We start from the raw sequence: 15,803 nt of genomic DNA on the forward strand, positions 1-15,803 counted from the left end.
CGAGTTCATTTAAAAAGGAACACACACAAAATAGTTGGTGGTGTTCACACAGCTGCTTATGGAAGCAGTACTAGCACTTCACAGAGTGACAACGTAGCTCATCATTTCACCAGTGGCAGCCTGCAGTGACCCAGCAGTACCAGGAGGGCAGCAGGCGTGTGCTCCCCCCTAAGCACCACCAGGAACGTGCTGGCAAACAACCTGTCTGCTGCAGAGCCAAACCACTCTGTGTTTTGCAAGCAGCTGCTTTTGTGAGAATAAGAAAACTGCTACTGATATTATGGACAACCTCTGGGCTGGGGCCAGTCATCTCAAAGCCATGGTTTGAACATTTCTCTGCCACCTGGGAGGATCCGCTTCCAGAGCGGGTTTGGGCCAGCGAGGTCTGGCAGGGCTGGAAGTGATAGGCTCTGCCTTATGCTAAATCAATTTAGAGCAGCACTGGAGTCTTAAGAGAAATGGCCAGCCTCAGCAGCTGGTATGTGGTGAGGCAGAAGGCAATTTAATAGGAAAAATGACAACCCATAAGGAAAAGCAACCTCAGCTCACACTGCTCACAATCTCAAAACACTGCCTTGGCATGTGGAAAACCTGCTAAGGGAGGTAGGAGCTATGGGTTGCCCAACAGAAGAAACTTATCCCTGCACATGCACAGAGAGGGAGCTAAACATTTTCTCAAATTCATTTATCTGAGAGACAAAAGTAAATTTTTTAACATTCAGCAGTGCTGGAAAACGGTCCTATGATTTACAGGCTTAAAGATTCTAAAAAGAACTCTTTGGGCCTTTTCCATTAAGATTTTGAAATCTGAGTTACAGCCAGTGAGAAACTGCTTCATTCCCAAACCATGCCCTCAGTCTTGCAATCTGTGAAGGCGATTCATTATTATGTATGTGGTGCCACAGGCGTGCACGGCATTTTTCAGATAAACAGAAGATGCAGCATCTGCCTTTAGGCTTAGGTGAGTCCAGCTGTTCGTGTGATGGGAAGGCAGCGCCCAGCCAGTCTGCCAGGATAGATTTCAATCCCTGTCCTGGAGCAAATGTTCCTCATCGCCCAGTGAACTCAGCACTGATACTCACCTGGGATGCTGGAAAGCTTTTGATGGAAGGATACTTCGAGATATGTGTCATTACTGTCTAAAAATCTGTGACATCATTCACAATACTTTAAGACTTTTCAAGTCATGTTATTTTGTAAAGTGTCTGAGTTGTGCTCAGCTTTGCATCACACATTTCTGATAACACATATCATAACATGCACCAGTGTAACCCTTATCGTAACAGGTATCTACACACCACACGTTTGTTATGAGAGGCATACAAAGTGTGATTCCAGGAATTTTCATATTGGCATTGCTAAGCCACTCGTATCCTCTCCCATTTTGTCATTAATAGACACACTAACATCTCTGTGCCTGCCTTTTTGGACAACTGAGCAGCAATGGTACCCAAATAGTTGTACCACCTCTACACGAGCAAAATGCGACTGCACATCGAAATAAGGGACATGTGAACAGAAATGGTCAATTCAACATCACTGTTCCACTGCACACACATGACAATACCACCAGCCCTGTACCTGGGACTCTCCTGCGAGAAGACCAGAAGATCTTCCTCTGAAAACAAGGGATTCTGTTTTTCTGCTATACTCTCTTGTAACTCAGGGCTTGTAAAAAAAGAGGGTATTGGCTTTTTTTGTCCAGAGCGGTGAAGGACACAATTCTTAAAGCACAATAATTTTCCCTCTGATTCTTATATTTAATGCAAAAATGACAACCTATATGGGAAGGAGTGGGAGAGAGGAGGGAAGCATCTCCCACCAATGTTGAAAACTCTCCACATGTCTTTCAATTCTCAGGAGCTGACTCTCTAGCTCAAATGCACTATCCAACAACCAAAGAACCCTCTCCAGAGGCATAAAATTAAATTCAAGGATCCCCAGACCCTTCATGCTCCCTCATATGTCAGACTCCCTCATATGCCAGGTGCATGACAGGCCCGTTCTCTACGCCTACTTCTTATACTCTGCATTTCTTTCATGGCAGTGGATATGCAATAGGTGGTGTAGACCTCTGCAATCAACATCAACAGAAGCGAAAGAATTAGCTGTAAAATGACTTACGGAGTAGCCTCTTCCTGAAAGCGATTGAGCAGAACTCTGTGGGAGGAAACAATATGCCACAGTAAGTAATGCAAGAGATTCTGTGTAATGTAAGATCAGATCATTTTGTGATTCCCTCCCCCAGCCCGGTATTACTTAGGGGAAAACTTCACAAGCAGAACATCTCAAATTCTCTCCTGACATCCTGTGTGCTGCCACAGGAGTGACAGCAGAAGAGCATTTCCAGGGCAGGGCTCTGGAGCTATTTCAGCAAGGGTTTCATAAACTATAGCCGTGCTTCAGCAGCACCTTCCAACTGAGGTAAAGGCTCTTGGTGTGGGATACATCTTCAAAGAAACAGGGACTCAAGGATGCACTGGAGCATTTGTTTAAGCCATCCCTCAATAGGCAGCAGCCACTTCCATACGGCACATGGGCATACAGATGTCCCCCGGCCCAGGCAGCACATCTTGCCTCACCAGCTCCAGCTCTGCCACGTAACCACACAGCCCACTTCCATTCCCCTCTATGCATTCATGAGCCTGCAGCCTTCATCGCTGCAGTATTACCATATGACAGCTCTATCTGAAACAATAGCACCGAAGCACTAATTTATCATCTCTCAGAGCTTTAATAAGCATTCTGTCCCTTTTGAATAAGTTAAATTATATTGTTTACTTCTGCTTTTCAGTCCAGCTCCTCCTGCTCCTTTCTCTACCACATCCTTACCTCTTTCACACGCTGCCAAATCACTCAGTGCTTTTCCTTTCTATTATACCACCTCCAGCCGCTTGGCTCTCCTTCCCCTCACCACAGCCCAAGGCCACTGAGCTGCTACTTGTCACTGGCAGTGGCCTCCTTGAAGCAGCTAAATGAATTCCACCTCTATCTGCAGCTGCTGCTCTATGCCTTCTTTTTGGAAATTAAAAAGGAGCCTGGAACAGCTCAGCATGCGACACGGAGGGAGCAGCAGCACATGACCCAGCAAGCACTCTGCAGGCCCATTTCCAAGTGTGATTTATAATCATGACGCTCTTGCTACGTGACTTTATTAAACAAGATTCAGTCTTAGCAGTCCCGTTTCTAACACTTATATTGCAGTGGGTATCAAAGCCTGAACTAGAACACTGGCGCACTGTAGGCAGACCTCAAAGATCACCTCTCTTCCTGCAGCAGCAGCACGTGTTACCGTGGTACTCAACAACCAAAAGAGCACGGCACCCCCCAAAAAGACTGGTGCAAACTGACCATGGGCTACTGCAAACACCTGCAACTCCCCACGGGTACAACAGGACCCTCGCTGCCATTCTCAGAGCCCTGCCTGGCACACAGTGCTCTGGAGATCTCTGCTCTGTGGGAAAAAGGCAGCTCCAGGGCAGGTCTGAGATGCCAGTAACACATCCTTTACGGGGGCAAACCTTTGGCCTTTTGTGCATCACACACGGATTTGCCTTCAAGCAGTAAAAAGCTACAGAGGCATTTATAAAACCTCTCCCATCTAAACTGCCCAGAAACTGCAACAGATTGATGAAATGAAGGGAAGCAACGCTTGTTTCTTTTTGAGAAACTAAAAGGAACCTATCGCTCCTCCTAAATACGTTTAAAAAAAAAAACCAAACGCTCATGGAATTCAGTTTTGTATAGCAGTAAAGTTAATAACAACATCCTGCAGCTCCAGAAGCAGGTGGGACAGCTGAACACAAGTCCATCCTGCCGGGTTCGATGGCTGCTCCGCCGCTCACCCCGAGCACAGATGGGAGAGGTGGGAGCTGGAAAGCAGGGCGGACGGCGCTTCCTCCTCTGCCCCTCACTCAGCTCGCTATTAACAGACCAACAGAGTCTAACAAATTGGAAATAATAACTCAAACCAGAAACAGGAGGTTTCATTTAAAGCTTCTCCCTAAGGAGACAGCCCCTCCGAGCAGCCTCGCTGTAACACAGTTCTTTCAATCTCAGTGACTTGTGGACTCCCCAAATACTTTCCAGGCACGCCAACCGCAGAGCTGCATTGCTGAGATAACGGCCCGGCATCCCAGGCTGCCCAAGAGCCCAGGAATCTGCAGGCCAATGATTTAAAACCACCCAGCAGAAAAGAATAAACAATTGCTGAATAAAGTGTTACATCAGAAATAATTAAAACGGAATGGCAATTTTCACTGGCATTTCTCACATCTAAGGACCGCTTTCTCCTTTGCAAGTTTTAACATTACATTTCCTGGAAATCAAGGGGAAAAAGTTTTTTTTTTTTTTCCCTCCCTCAGAATTTTTATTATGCGTATAAAGTTAGAAGCTGGTGAACACTTTGGATTCAACTTGTAAAATTCTTTCCAACAATTAGAGCTGTTTGCAAGCATTTTTCTGCACATCTAACAAACCACTGTTGCTTTCTTGGTTAGCTGGGAATGCTGCGGGCTCTTTTGGAAAATCCGTACCAAACTGCCACATGGAGAAGCTCTGAAGGCTCCAGTGAACATCAGCTATGAGTGCCAGAGCAGAGAACAGTTTGCATGCAACTGCGTCGGATGTTCCTAAAGAGAATATCTTTTGGGGTCGATATAAACATAGTTCAATCCACGTGTCTCAATATCCACATCAAATAAGAGGGAAAATGATCAATAGCGGCTGCAAATGTAAGAAATCTTAGTGGAAGTTTAACTTGGCTTCTACCCAAGCTGGGAGAAACCCGTGGTGGTGAACGCAGGCCTGCCTGGCAGGAGCAGTTCCTGGGCAGCCTACAGCTGCAGCCTCGTACGGCTGCTGCCATGCCAGCACTGGTGGCTCTCGTGCCTCTCTCTGCACTGCCCGGAATACCTGGAGCTCCCAAGGGAGCCTGGTACTAGTTAGGGGCAAAATGAGGCTGGTCTGTGCATTTAATGATGTGTAAGTGGAACTACAGTGCCAGGTGGCATTTGTGCATAAAGACAAATGGCTTGTAACATTTTGCAGATGATGTGCTCTTTTGCAGCTAAAGATTTTTAGTTCTTTTTAAGCCCAAGGTTAAAAACAAAACCAGACAGCACAGACAAGACATTTCAGTTATGTCACAGAGTGAATTATTTCTACTCTGGGATAGCTCTCCTGTTAATTACACTGGCTGTAAAAAATAAATAAATACACCTTTCTGGCATCAAACACAAAATCCTACTGTTGAAAAACTCAACTATTCCCACACCAACGTCCTTCAGAGTTGGAGATGCGCTGCAGTTTTATTTAAGAAGTCTCTTCTTCATTCATTATAAATACCACAATTGCAATCTGGAAGAGAAAATCATGACAAAACCTGACTGACAACCTTCAGCAAGTTTTTCCAAGCTAGTCTACTAAATTGATGGGAAGTGTTATTTCCCTTGTATACATGGCCTTCCCCTGCTCTTATGATGCAAAACAAATCAAGACTCATGGTTTGATGGGAAGTCTTAAAACTATCTCTTGCTGCCTTTACTTCACCGAGCTGTAAATCACTCTACTCTTCTAAGCAGGGATCAGATTCTAGCACGGTACACGCAGGGGCAGCCACTGTCCATCGTTTCCCAAAAGTTTGCAGATGACAGTTCACTAGTGGGGATCTCCAGGCTCCACTTTAAGGCCAGTTCTCCTTAATGTTCTCATAAGTGACTTGGATATAGGACTAAAAGCTGTTTTGAGCAAGTTTGCTGATGATACGCAATTGGGAGGAGCTGCTAACTCCACCAAGAGTGGAGAGGCCTTGTGGAGAGACCTAGACAACTAGAGCTGGGATTGTTTAGTACGGTAAAGAGGAGGTTCAAGGGAGAGCTTAATTGCAGCCTCCTTCAAAAGGAGGTTGTAGCGAGGTGGGGGTCAGCCACCTTCCCTAGATAACAGTGACAGTACAAGAGGTAAAGGCCTTAAGTCACACCAGGGGAAGGTCTCTTTTCTTTTGTGACAGTGATAGGACCTGAGGGAATGGCATGAAGCTGTGATAAGAGAGGGTAAGGCAAGATATCTGGAAAAGGTTCTTCACCACCGGGTGGCTGGGCACTGACACAGGCTCCCCAGAGCAGTGGGTGCAGCCTTGAGCTGCCCGAGCTCAATAAGAGTCTGGAGAACCCCCTCAGTCCCGTGGTTTGATTCCTGGGTGCTTCTGTGCAGAGCCAGGAGTTGCACTCCATCCTTACAGATCCCTTCCAGCTCGAGATATTCTGCGATTCTATAACATATTGCCATTCCAGGCCTTCCAAAGAGCTCCGTCAGGGTTTCACCCTCTGCAGCATCCCCGTGCTCAGCTTTTTCTGGTCTGAATCACACAGAGCTCTTCTGTCCCTCCGCACCCTGCCTAGAGCTGAGACCAGGCATCCCACACATCTCACCGTTTGTAAAGAGGATAAATGTGGACCTGTGGTGCCACTGTGGTCCAATTCTCACTTCAGTAGATCTTTTGATCATGCTTCTGGCAAGGTACTTCAGCCTTAGGCACACGTAATGGACTGCAGCTTTGTGCCCTGCCGCTGCTTTAATCCCCTTGCCCCAGGAGGGGAAGCGCGGTACAGAAAGTAGGAGGGAAGAGGGAAATAGTGACTGATGGCACACAAAGAAAAGCAGATCACAGCAAACTGTTTGAATTAGAAATCACAGAAATTATTTTATATTCATCTACCAGAGAGAGAATTTTATATCTAGTCTATACAATATGCTAAGCACTTATCAAAGAACATTCAGAGAGAGGAAAATCTCTCAATTTCCTAAAAGACTGCTGTCTGTTAATACATTTAAAGAAAAACAAACAAACATACAAAGATAGGATGATGGAAAATCTGAACAGATAGCCTGGGGGATGGGAGATGAGAGGAAAAGCTCTGAACAACTTAGTAGCAGGGATGGCTTTTTTTTTTTTCTTCTTTTTTTGTTCAGCTGAAGTCAATCCCTTGAAAAGGAGAGTTTTGACTCTTAAGTGGCCAGCACCTCTTGCAACATATTTCCTAATCAGTGAATATTTACGGTCGATATTTTATATTTCCAATTTCCCCCTAAGGGCTCGTGAGAAAGCAGCACACCTGCCAACCTTTTCAGCTGGGCCAATAATTGCCAATTTGCTCTTTGCCTTAGTATATCACTCAATTTAGCCCTGGCTGTGCCCTGCATACATCCTCATTCATCTCTGTGCCCCCATGACAATTAGAGTGTTAGCTTCAGCTAACTAGGGCAACTATTCTACTAGGGTTGGAAGACAATTATTAGTCTATTTTCCCATCTTGTGGCAACAAAATTGAGAATCCATGACAATTATATTCAGCAATTCTGCACTCTGCCGCCTGCTCCCCCTCCTCGCCCCCACCTTCCGAATATTTCAAATTATCACAGCTCTACTACCACATTCAAATTTTCCATGTTCACAGGGAGTGAGGCTTCTATTTAAATGATAATGAGGGACGATCCATTCAATTTAGCGAGGGAGAAAATCCATTAAAAAGCAGGCAGTTCTTAAGCTGATGGGTCAAGAAAAAGATAAAACCCTTTTTTTTTTTTTTAAAGCCATTATACAAGGCTCTGTGTGGATTTTTGGACTGCTCAGGACATCAGAGAAGACCAGGACAATTACGGAACACGGGGAAAGCCAAAACAAAATGCCCAAGCCTTCCACTTTTACTTGGGTCAACACAACAAAACAGCAGTATGGCTTATCTGGATCTTAATTCTCCGGTAACTTCCAATTACCGCACTATGAAAGACAGCAGAGGAAAATCCCATTTTGGAAAAGGGCTGTTGACTCAGTGCTGGTTGTAGAGGACTCGAGAATACACGTGTAACAGGGACATCAGCTTAATAATAGGTTTTAAGGGAATTTTACATCAACACTGGGAACATAGACAAGTGGCAAATTCCCAACCCCTGCCCCCCGCACCACTACATCGGTTGTACTAAACCTGGGTTAAAACTTCTCTGCTATCCTGCTCAGAAGTTTCATCATCCTAAGGACGAGATCAGCCCCAACAAATCACACCTCTGCAGCCAAAGATGATTTCACCAGATGATAATAAGCATTTTTTCCCAGTGACCCATAATAAATGGCACTCAGCGTAATGTCTGGAAAGAAGGGACTGCGGAGCACAATTGCTGTTTTGCTCTGAAGTTGCAGCGCTGTCTCCTCATGGAAGTTGCATTGTGTAACAGCAGAACATTCTGTGTCTGACGGCGGTGTGTGCGTGCCCATGTGTGCAAGACACAATCAATCAGTGGCTGTGGTTTTCTTTAGAGTGCAATTACTTCACGACAGACCAGGCCACCTCTTGACTTCACGGTCCATTAGAGACTAATGACATGCATTAATGTAAATAAAGAACAACTTACTGGCATCCCATTGAACAAGTCACCTCGAGAAACAAATCACACGGAGGAGCTGAAGCTGTTCCTAATAGCGCCTTCCCAATGGAACCCACTGTGCAGCTCGGAGAGGGCCGCAGTGCTCCGGAGGTGGCAGTGCCAAGCCCGCTCACTGCCACTTCCAGACATGCATTTCCCACCACACCTGATGCGTGCTGCTGTGCAGCAGCCAAACCCGCTGCCTCCCGCCTCATTTACCACAGTGTTCACCCAAGTTAATGGGGACAGGGATGGAAGGGAACGGCAGCACGAAAACCAGTCCTGAAGGCCAAATGCACCAAGCAGGAGAGCCACTTGGCAAAGAGCTATAAAGAGCCCAGGTGCCTCCTGGCACAGCACATCCATCTGCAAGGAGCGCAGCCTCTCCAATGCAATCACATTCTAAGAGCTCCACACGTAGCCCCTAACTACGAGGAGTGCTGCCCCTGCCTTCCCTGCACAGCCCTCCTGCCCAGCAGCTTCCCCACCCTCAGTGCCGTGCAGAAGGCCTTGCACCACCTCAGCTGCCCACCGCTCACAGAAGCCACGTGCCAGGTTACACAGCTTCAGAGCAGCGCGAGGACCTTCACAGCACAGATCCTGTGCAAACTGAATCTCTGCAGCGCGGCATCCTCTGCTCGCCCTTCCCTTGCACAGCAACCTGCTGCCTTGCTCCCTGGCACACACAAAGGGAAAACCACCCGACTGCGCCCACGGGACTTCGTGAGACTTTCTGACAGTCACTAAATAGACTACAGAACATTTACTGGTACGCAAGGAAGCACTGTACGTAATTAAAGCTAAATTGCACTCATCACATAATGAACGAAGAGCATTCTGTGATTCATGAACCTTACTTTTCAAACTATTTAATTACTAATTTGAAAAATTCTCATTTGCAATGGGTCGTCGGGTCACGAGAGCGACTCCAGCAAGGCTCAGAAGCGTGCCCCGGCCTCCAGGCACTGCCCAGACATCCCCATTGAGCAAGAAGAAAAAGAGCGCCTATTTCCCACTGAATTTCACCGGCTGATTAACTGCCTTTGAAGGTTTGGAGGGAATTAGGCAGTCACACTCCATTCCTACAGGCGCTGCCGGTAACTCTGAGGGCAAAGGGAAAAGAGGAGAAAGAACTGCAAGTGCGTTGGCTGAACAAGGAGAGGCTCCAGGACCGCTTGACGCTTTGACCTGCGCTAACGGCGGGGTCCGGCCGCCTTATTCCTCTCCCACGCCCCCACGTCGCCGGGCTGCCAGGCGCTGCGCTCACACACCTGTCAAGAGCGGCCACGGGGAGGGGAAGGAGGGGATCGCATCGACGTAGACGTGCGCACGCAACGGGCATCGCCGCTGTCTACCCCACTGGAGGTGCCCTCAGGGGTGCCGTGCCCAGGGCCCCCCGCCCCCCCAGGAGAAGAGGCTGGCGCTGCTGGGCGCAGCTCGCAGGACGGGGCTGCGTCGCTCCTCCTCCCGCTGCGGGGGCTGTTTACAGTCCCCATTCGCACTCCAAACATGTAGAGAGAATTTTCCCCCGTCACATTTCCCTGTCAGAGCTGTCAAGCTGAATCCCGCTTTAATCTGCCAAAAGCACTTTTCTGCTGACATTTTTAATAAATACTTTCAGCTTTTAAACACATTTGTGGGAGCCATTTTTCCCCCTTTTTCTCCCTTCTCCTCCTATAGAATGGGCTCTGAAAGCCTTAATAGCAAATACATTACACTTATCAAAGGCTTCCCCCCCCCTTCCTTTTGCATCCTGAAGCGGAGGTAGTGTTTTCAATTTTAAAGCTAAATTAACTGTCCAATTGAATTTAGCTGGTGTGAGCCGTTTTCTGTGACAGGTTTTAGTTATGAAGCATATTTTACATTAATAGAACTCAACATGAAAACCACTCGCTCTGGGATTTCTGTGGCTTGCCATTGAAATGGCAAATTTAATATTTCAGACATGCTCGTGCCAGCGTTTGATTATTGTTCTTCATTTAAATCTCTCCTAACGGGAAAGGTCCTAATTAGTAAAAAATCATGTTTTAATGAAGGCGAAATGCTAATTGCTAACACAAAAAGCCTTCATATAAAATTATCCCAGCACTGCCATTGATTTCTCGGTGACTCAAAAGCCCATTTGTGTGTTTACACACTAAGGCACCGTTTGCTTTTGTTTTATCATAACATTTCACTCAACATACCATCAAATTTCCTGAGAGAATGACAGCTCTCCCCCCAAAGCCTCCCATATCTTGGAGGCAGGAGGCGTAAAATTAGACGAACTGACTTCGCACCCAAACTACGCAATTATGCGCAGGAGCTAAAACCAAAAATACTGTAAAAAGCTTTTTAACACAACTTCGTGGAGAAAACACAACAAAACATCAAGCCGCTTTTCCCTGAGGAATAACAATTCCATTTTGTTTTCCCATCTCTGATCTTTCGCTTATCATATTATTTGCACCGTGATTATAGTGTTTGCGAGGCAGCTCAACCACTTATGCCATAACACTCAATCATGACATAAAAAAAAAAGTTATTACACAGTGACCTCTGGATGCCAACATTTGTTCAGCAAGATTTATGAAAAGCCGTGTCAGCAGCGGGAATTGCTGCAGCCAAGCGGTGCTTTCTCCTGAGCGGTACTTACATCACTGAGGCGGTCCCTGGAGCTGCTCCGCTGAGAGCTTGTGGCCTCCCTGATGCTGTCCTCCTCGCTATTTCTGCCACTTCTGCTTGTGGGGACCTTCATCTAGAGGGAGAAGAAGGAGGGGGAAAAAGGAGATTTTCAAGCACTGCCACCTGTTCCCGAGGTCACCGAGAGCGCTTCACAGCGTCACTCCTGCGCCCGTGGCACCATGGAGGGGATGCTTCCCAGCTCACAGCGATTCTCCAAAGTTGGGCTTCACTACAAGCGCCCACAGATAACTCCTACTGCCAGGGCAGGTCCTCTGACCACCGATCTGTCCCTCCTGAAGTTTGTTTCTGTTCGCACATCGTCTGCTCAGCGAGAGGCGACAGTGTGGGACATCACCTAACTTCCCACTGCCATCTGCAAGCGTGTTGCCGGGCAGGAGGAGGATAGGATAGATATGTCATTCACAGCTTCCTTCCTGGGCTCATTTACTAACAAATTATTCTGTTAATTCCCTTGTGAAATATTGGGTGGAAAGAAGTGTTTAATTTGTTAATAGGTTCTATTCATATCAGTTTGGTTCAATTTAAATTACACTATTTAAAATGTCGGCTGTACAAATTGGTACTTCTAATGGCAATAAAATCCCCCTGTTTCTCTCTGTCCTATTTCACTGCAGCCTGCAGCCCTAGTAGAAGGTTTTCTCTGGTGAACCCCAGCACACCCCAACCTTTACCAAGAGGGATTTTACATCAGATACAACAAGGGGAGGCAAACCCTGCTGGGATCTCCTAGAAGATCTTCCACCAGTGGCAACTCTGCATTTGCATCTAGTAATAAGGCAGGAATCGACCACTTGAAACTCATCACGTTGAACTCACCCTGTTGTATTTCCTTAATAAAAAGGCCAACGACATCAAGCACTGAAACCTAACCATGTTACATCAGTGCTGTGGCTACTATCAATCACAGTTTTCCTCCCGCATGAAATAAGTACATTTGAAAAGATTTTTTTTCAAAATACCTAAAATTATTGGCATTCACTTACTATATTCTCTTTTAGGTCTTCATTAAAGCAATTCTGATTTCACTTATCACATTATCTTGGCTAGGATTCATGCCAAGCCAATCGGGTAAAGGGCAGAACCCAATTAATCGCTGCCTTTCAAGCCGCTGCACTGCAGCTCTCCTCAGCCCCTGGATGTACGCTCACTCAAAGCACAGCTCTCCTGGTTCCCACTCATCCCCACTTCTTCTGCAGCTCTTGGATTTGAAGACTCTAACCTTCCAATTTCAACGCATCCAGACACAACAAGCACGTCTGTTTCTCCTGAAATGGAAACTACTGAACTACTACAGGAAAGAACTACAATCTCCCTAAACGCAATTGGGAAATACCTGCTGAACTCCCTGGCTTTCCAATCCATAACCGGACTGCTCTCATCTAGCAACACATCAAAGCCCGTGACCATTACTGTGCTTCTGACATAAACAATTGGACAGCTGCAACTTAAAGGAGAAATAAATCACTCCATTCCAAATCCCTTAACCTTCCTAAGCGCCAGCATTCACTATGGGATTATTCAAAGGGACTAAGCTGTTCAAAGTTAGCACAGACTTGCACAACCTTTTACCAGACTTCAATCCTTTGCTGTTTTTCTCAAGTTACAGAATGCTTCAAACACCACCTGCTTCTTTCCTCCAAGTTTCATTAAAGGAGAACTACACCTACACACAAGGTAACAAATTGAGACAATTTGACCCGACAAGGTCTTGCGCGGACAAGCAAATTAGAAGCATCACTGCTGCCATTAACCTTTCCAAGTAAATATCAATTATTAAACTTGCAGCACTACCTCTGTCCCCAGTTTGCTGCTGTGAAGTAAGAGGGTCATCAGCCTTTTTGACAGATGTTGTTCATTTACACCTGCTGCCTGCCAGCAGGGGAGCCTGCACACCCGCAGCCCCAGCGCTGAGCCAAGCTGCCTTAATTCATCAGTAATTACCCTAATGAGCCACATGCAGAACCCAGCTAGGAGGACAAGTTGTTCTGCTAAGTGGATGCATTGGCTTCATGGGCACTCTCAGCAGCCCGGGGTATCACAGCAAGCCGGTCAGAAGCTTCTTTTCCAATTGCTGGCTGCACGACTTCCAGTCATTTTCTCTGGCTGTTTTTACCTGAGCTCCAGAAATTCCTCCTGACTGTATCCCCCAACCAAGCTTTACAATAAAACCTGCTGCTGCCCTGCCTCCAAACAGGTTTCTCCTTCTCCTTATCCCGCACTGCAGCAAGCTGCCCGGGCCCAGGAAGCAGAGGCGAGGAGGCGGCAGTGCAGCCGTGCTGCAGGACCCCATAGGGCAAGGCACAGACCTGCAGCACACAGCCCAGACAGCAGTGCCACAGCTGCATAGGAGAAACATGCTGCACCTTCCCGTGCTGGGAACTCACGCAGACATTACAGCAACATCACTTGCAATCGATACATATTTAAAGTATAGGAGCCAAATAATCTAGAGGTACGCACGAGGAGACAAGGCAACACAGTGCAAAGAAAAGCTGGAGTGGGAGGTCTCAGCTGTGTGCCATCGCTCAGGTTTGGTCTGCAGCAGAAAGCAGTGACCTGTTGTTGGGAACGCAGCGCTGCATGGCAGGCTGGCTTGGCAGGAGCCAGGGGAAGGCCCGGGAGGACCTGCATGGCCGCGGTCCATTTGCATGCTGCAGGTGCTTGCAGACAATCCCCAGCCATATTTGGAGCCAAGAATTATGAACCCTGCGCTGTTGGACATCATGTAGCATGATTAAATACCATAACTCATTCCAGTAATAACTCCGGCTCTCATTAAAGTCCAGCTCTGCTTCCTGAACTGCTGCTGCCTTTTCGTTCCTGCCATCAAACCTGCGCCCTCCCTTCTTCTCCTAATGGGGGATGGGCAGAGAGAGATACGAATGGGCAGAACGGGGTCTCAAATCCCTACAAGGGCTTTTTCATTATTACCAAGCTGGCTCTCAGCACCAGCTTTTTAATCGTAACAGATCAGCCCATTCTCCATTTACTTACTTTGTCCATGTCAGAGGAAAGCACATTTTTATTTGGCGCACCTATTTTCAAATCACAAGACCGCTGTCCCCACTTGTTATTAATAAACACGCTTCGATTTATCACAAGCTCTGCTGAAGTGCTGCGGGGAGCCCGGGGCAAAAGGAGACAAATTCTTTTCTTAAGTTGTTCTGAAAGGTGCTGGGCTCCCCGACCCTCACCTCCATTAACCCAGCACAGCTAGTTCGCTCCTGCTGGGAGCTCCCCGGCTTGCACGGCGGCGAGCCTGGACTGATCTTGTGCCATCTCAATATATTTGTTCATTATCTTGCGCACACACAGAAGCATTTGGAAATGTACTCGGGGCACAGGCCAAATTGAATCATCTGCCTTCATTTTCCACACGATCTGAAGCTACAGCTGCTACAACAGGCTGTGGGATTTTTATTTTCCTTCCTTAGTGGTTTTTCCCCTCTCTTAAAGTCACAGCGGTCGGATTTGAAACCTCTCCCACTGCTTGGGTGCGCGTCTGCTTTTTACAAAATGGGTCACATGGACACACACGGCGGGGAGAAAAAATTCCCAGCAACACATTTCTGTGCTGTTCTGAAGGCAACACAGGAGGCAACGCCCTGGAGGAGAGACATAATTACAGCAGTGGGCTCAGGAATGCCTGTTCTGCTGGCTCCCCTGGGTCTGTTCGTCCATCCGCTCTCCTGCCTCGGCCAAGCAGCCGCCTGCGCTGCACCCAGGGAGCATTCCCACGGGCACAAGTGTGCCATGCTGCCATGCAGGTCAGAAGGGGACAAGGAGAACCACACAGCTCTGTGCCCATTCGTGGCCTTCCAGGAACGCATTAACTGCTCGAGAAAAAAGTTTAATTCCTTTGAGAGCTCTGGAAGATCAACTTTCATGTGTGTTGAGAAAAAGGAAAGACCCAACACAACCATCAGATTCAGGATTTCACTGCCTTCGAGGCAAATCTATTTTGGCATAAGCTGCCTGGAGATAAGTAGGTACAGCAGAGAGGCATCCAAGTTGCAGAGCTTACGTCCAAGCTTTCAGATCACCGGGGATAGGGATGGATCCACTTTATCACGCTCATCCATCTAAACTAATGCTGCATCTCATCAGTGCACAACGGCGTTATCTCCTGCTCTACTAGAGCACTCCTTCCTACAGGGTCAGCCGGAGGAAGAAAACTTTCCTGCAGATAGCATCTCAGAATAACAAAGATGATTCCCTAAGGCTGCAAGAATCATTATGAGCAACTGTTCCAAAAACTTATCAAAGCTAACTGTAAGGCCTGTTCACTTCCCAACAAAATTATGCTTAAACCATGTTTCAGGAAGACTTTTATTTTGCTAACGTATGCTTGGCATTTTATTATCAACTCCCAGATAAGCTTGTGTTTCTATTGGTAGATTATCAGCAGCAGCAGCTTTCTGCAGCAAGACACGGTAAACTGCCTTAATAAATACAAATGGACAATTTAATTAAGATATATTGGAGACTTGGAAAAAGTACTATTTGTGGACGAAACAGTCTGTTAAGGGATCATGCTCAAGACTAGCTCTGTGTATTTTAAGCAGGCAACAATAAGTGGCAAAGAAACATACTGCACAGTGCTCTGCCCCAGTGATTAAAGAGCACGCTGAAATTATAAACATCAGTTTTCCAGAAGGGAAAAAAAATAGCCACTGTGTTGCCTCTGGCTTTAATGC

General features: G+C 46.8%; 1 protein-coding gene across 22 annotated transcripts in view; it reads right to left on the bottom strand.

Moving 5' to 3' along the window:
• FBRSL1 (fibrosin like 1) overlaps positions 1 to 15,803 on the bottom strand; it is a 422,126-nt gene that overhangs the window by 239,197 nt on the left and 167,126 nt on the right. For 16 of the 22 annotated variants that reach the window (XM_085238396.1, XM_085238401.1, XM_085238379.1 and 13 more), the window contains exons 3-4: positions 11,057 to 11,158; positions 2,125 to 2,160 (exon numbers count right to left, since the gene is read on the bottom strand). The exons of 2 other annotated variants lie outside the window; for them this stretch is intronic. In XM_085238396.1, coding sequence (XP_085094522.1) covers positions 2,125 to 2,160; positions 11,057 to 11,158 — 138 coding nt within the window. The remainder of the gene's footprint in view (positions 1 to 2,124; positions 2,161 to 11,056; positions 11,159 to 15,803) is intronic. 4 more of the 22 variants (XM_085238397.1, XM_085238391.1, XM_085238389.1 and 1 more) reach the window with 2 other exon arrangements.

This window comes from Meleagris gallopavo, chromosome 17 (genome assembly GCF_905368555.1).
Source record: "Meleagris gallopavo chromosome 17, MGAL_WU_HG_1.1, whole genome shotgun sequence".
Lineage (NCBI taxonomy): Eukaryota > Metazoa > Chordata > Aves > Galliformes > Phasianidae > Meleagris > Meleagris gallopavo.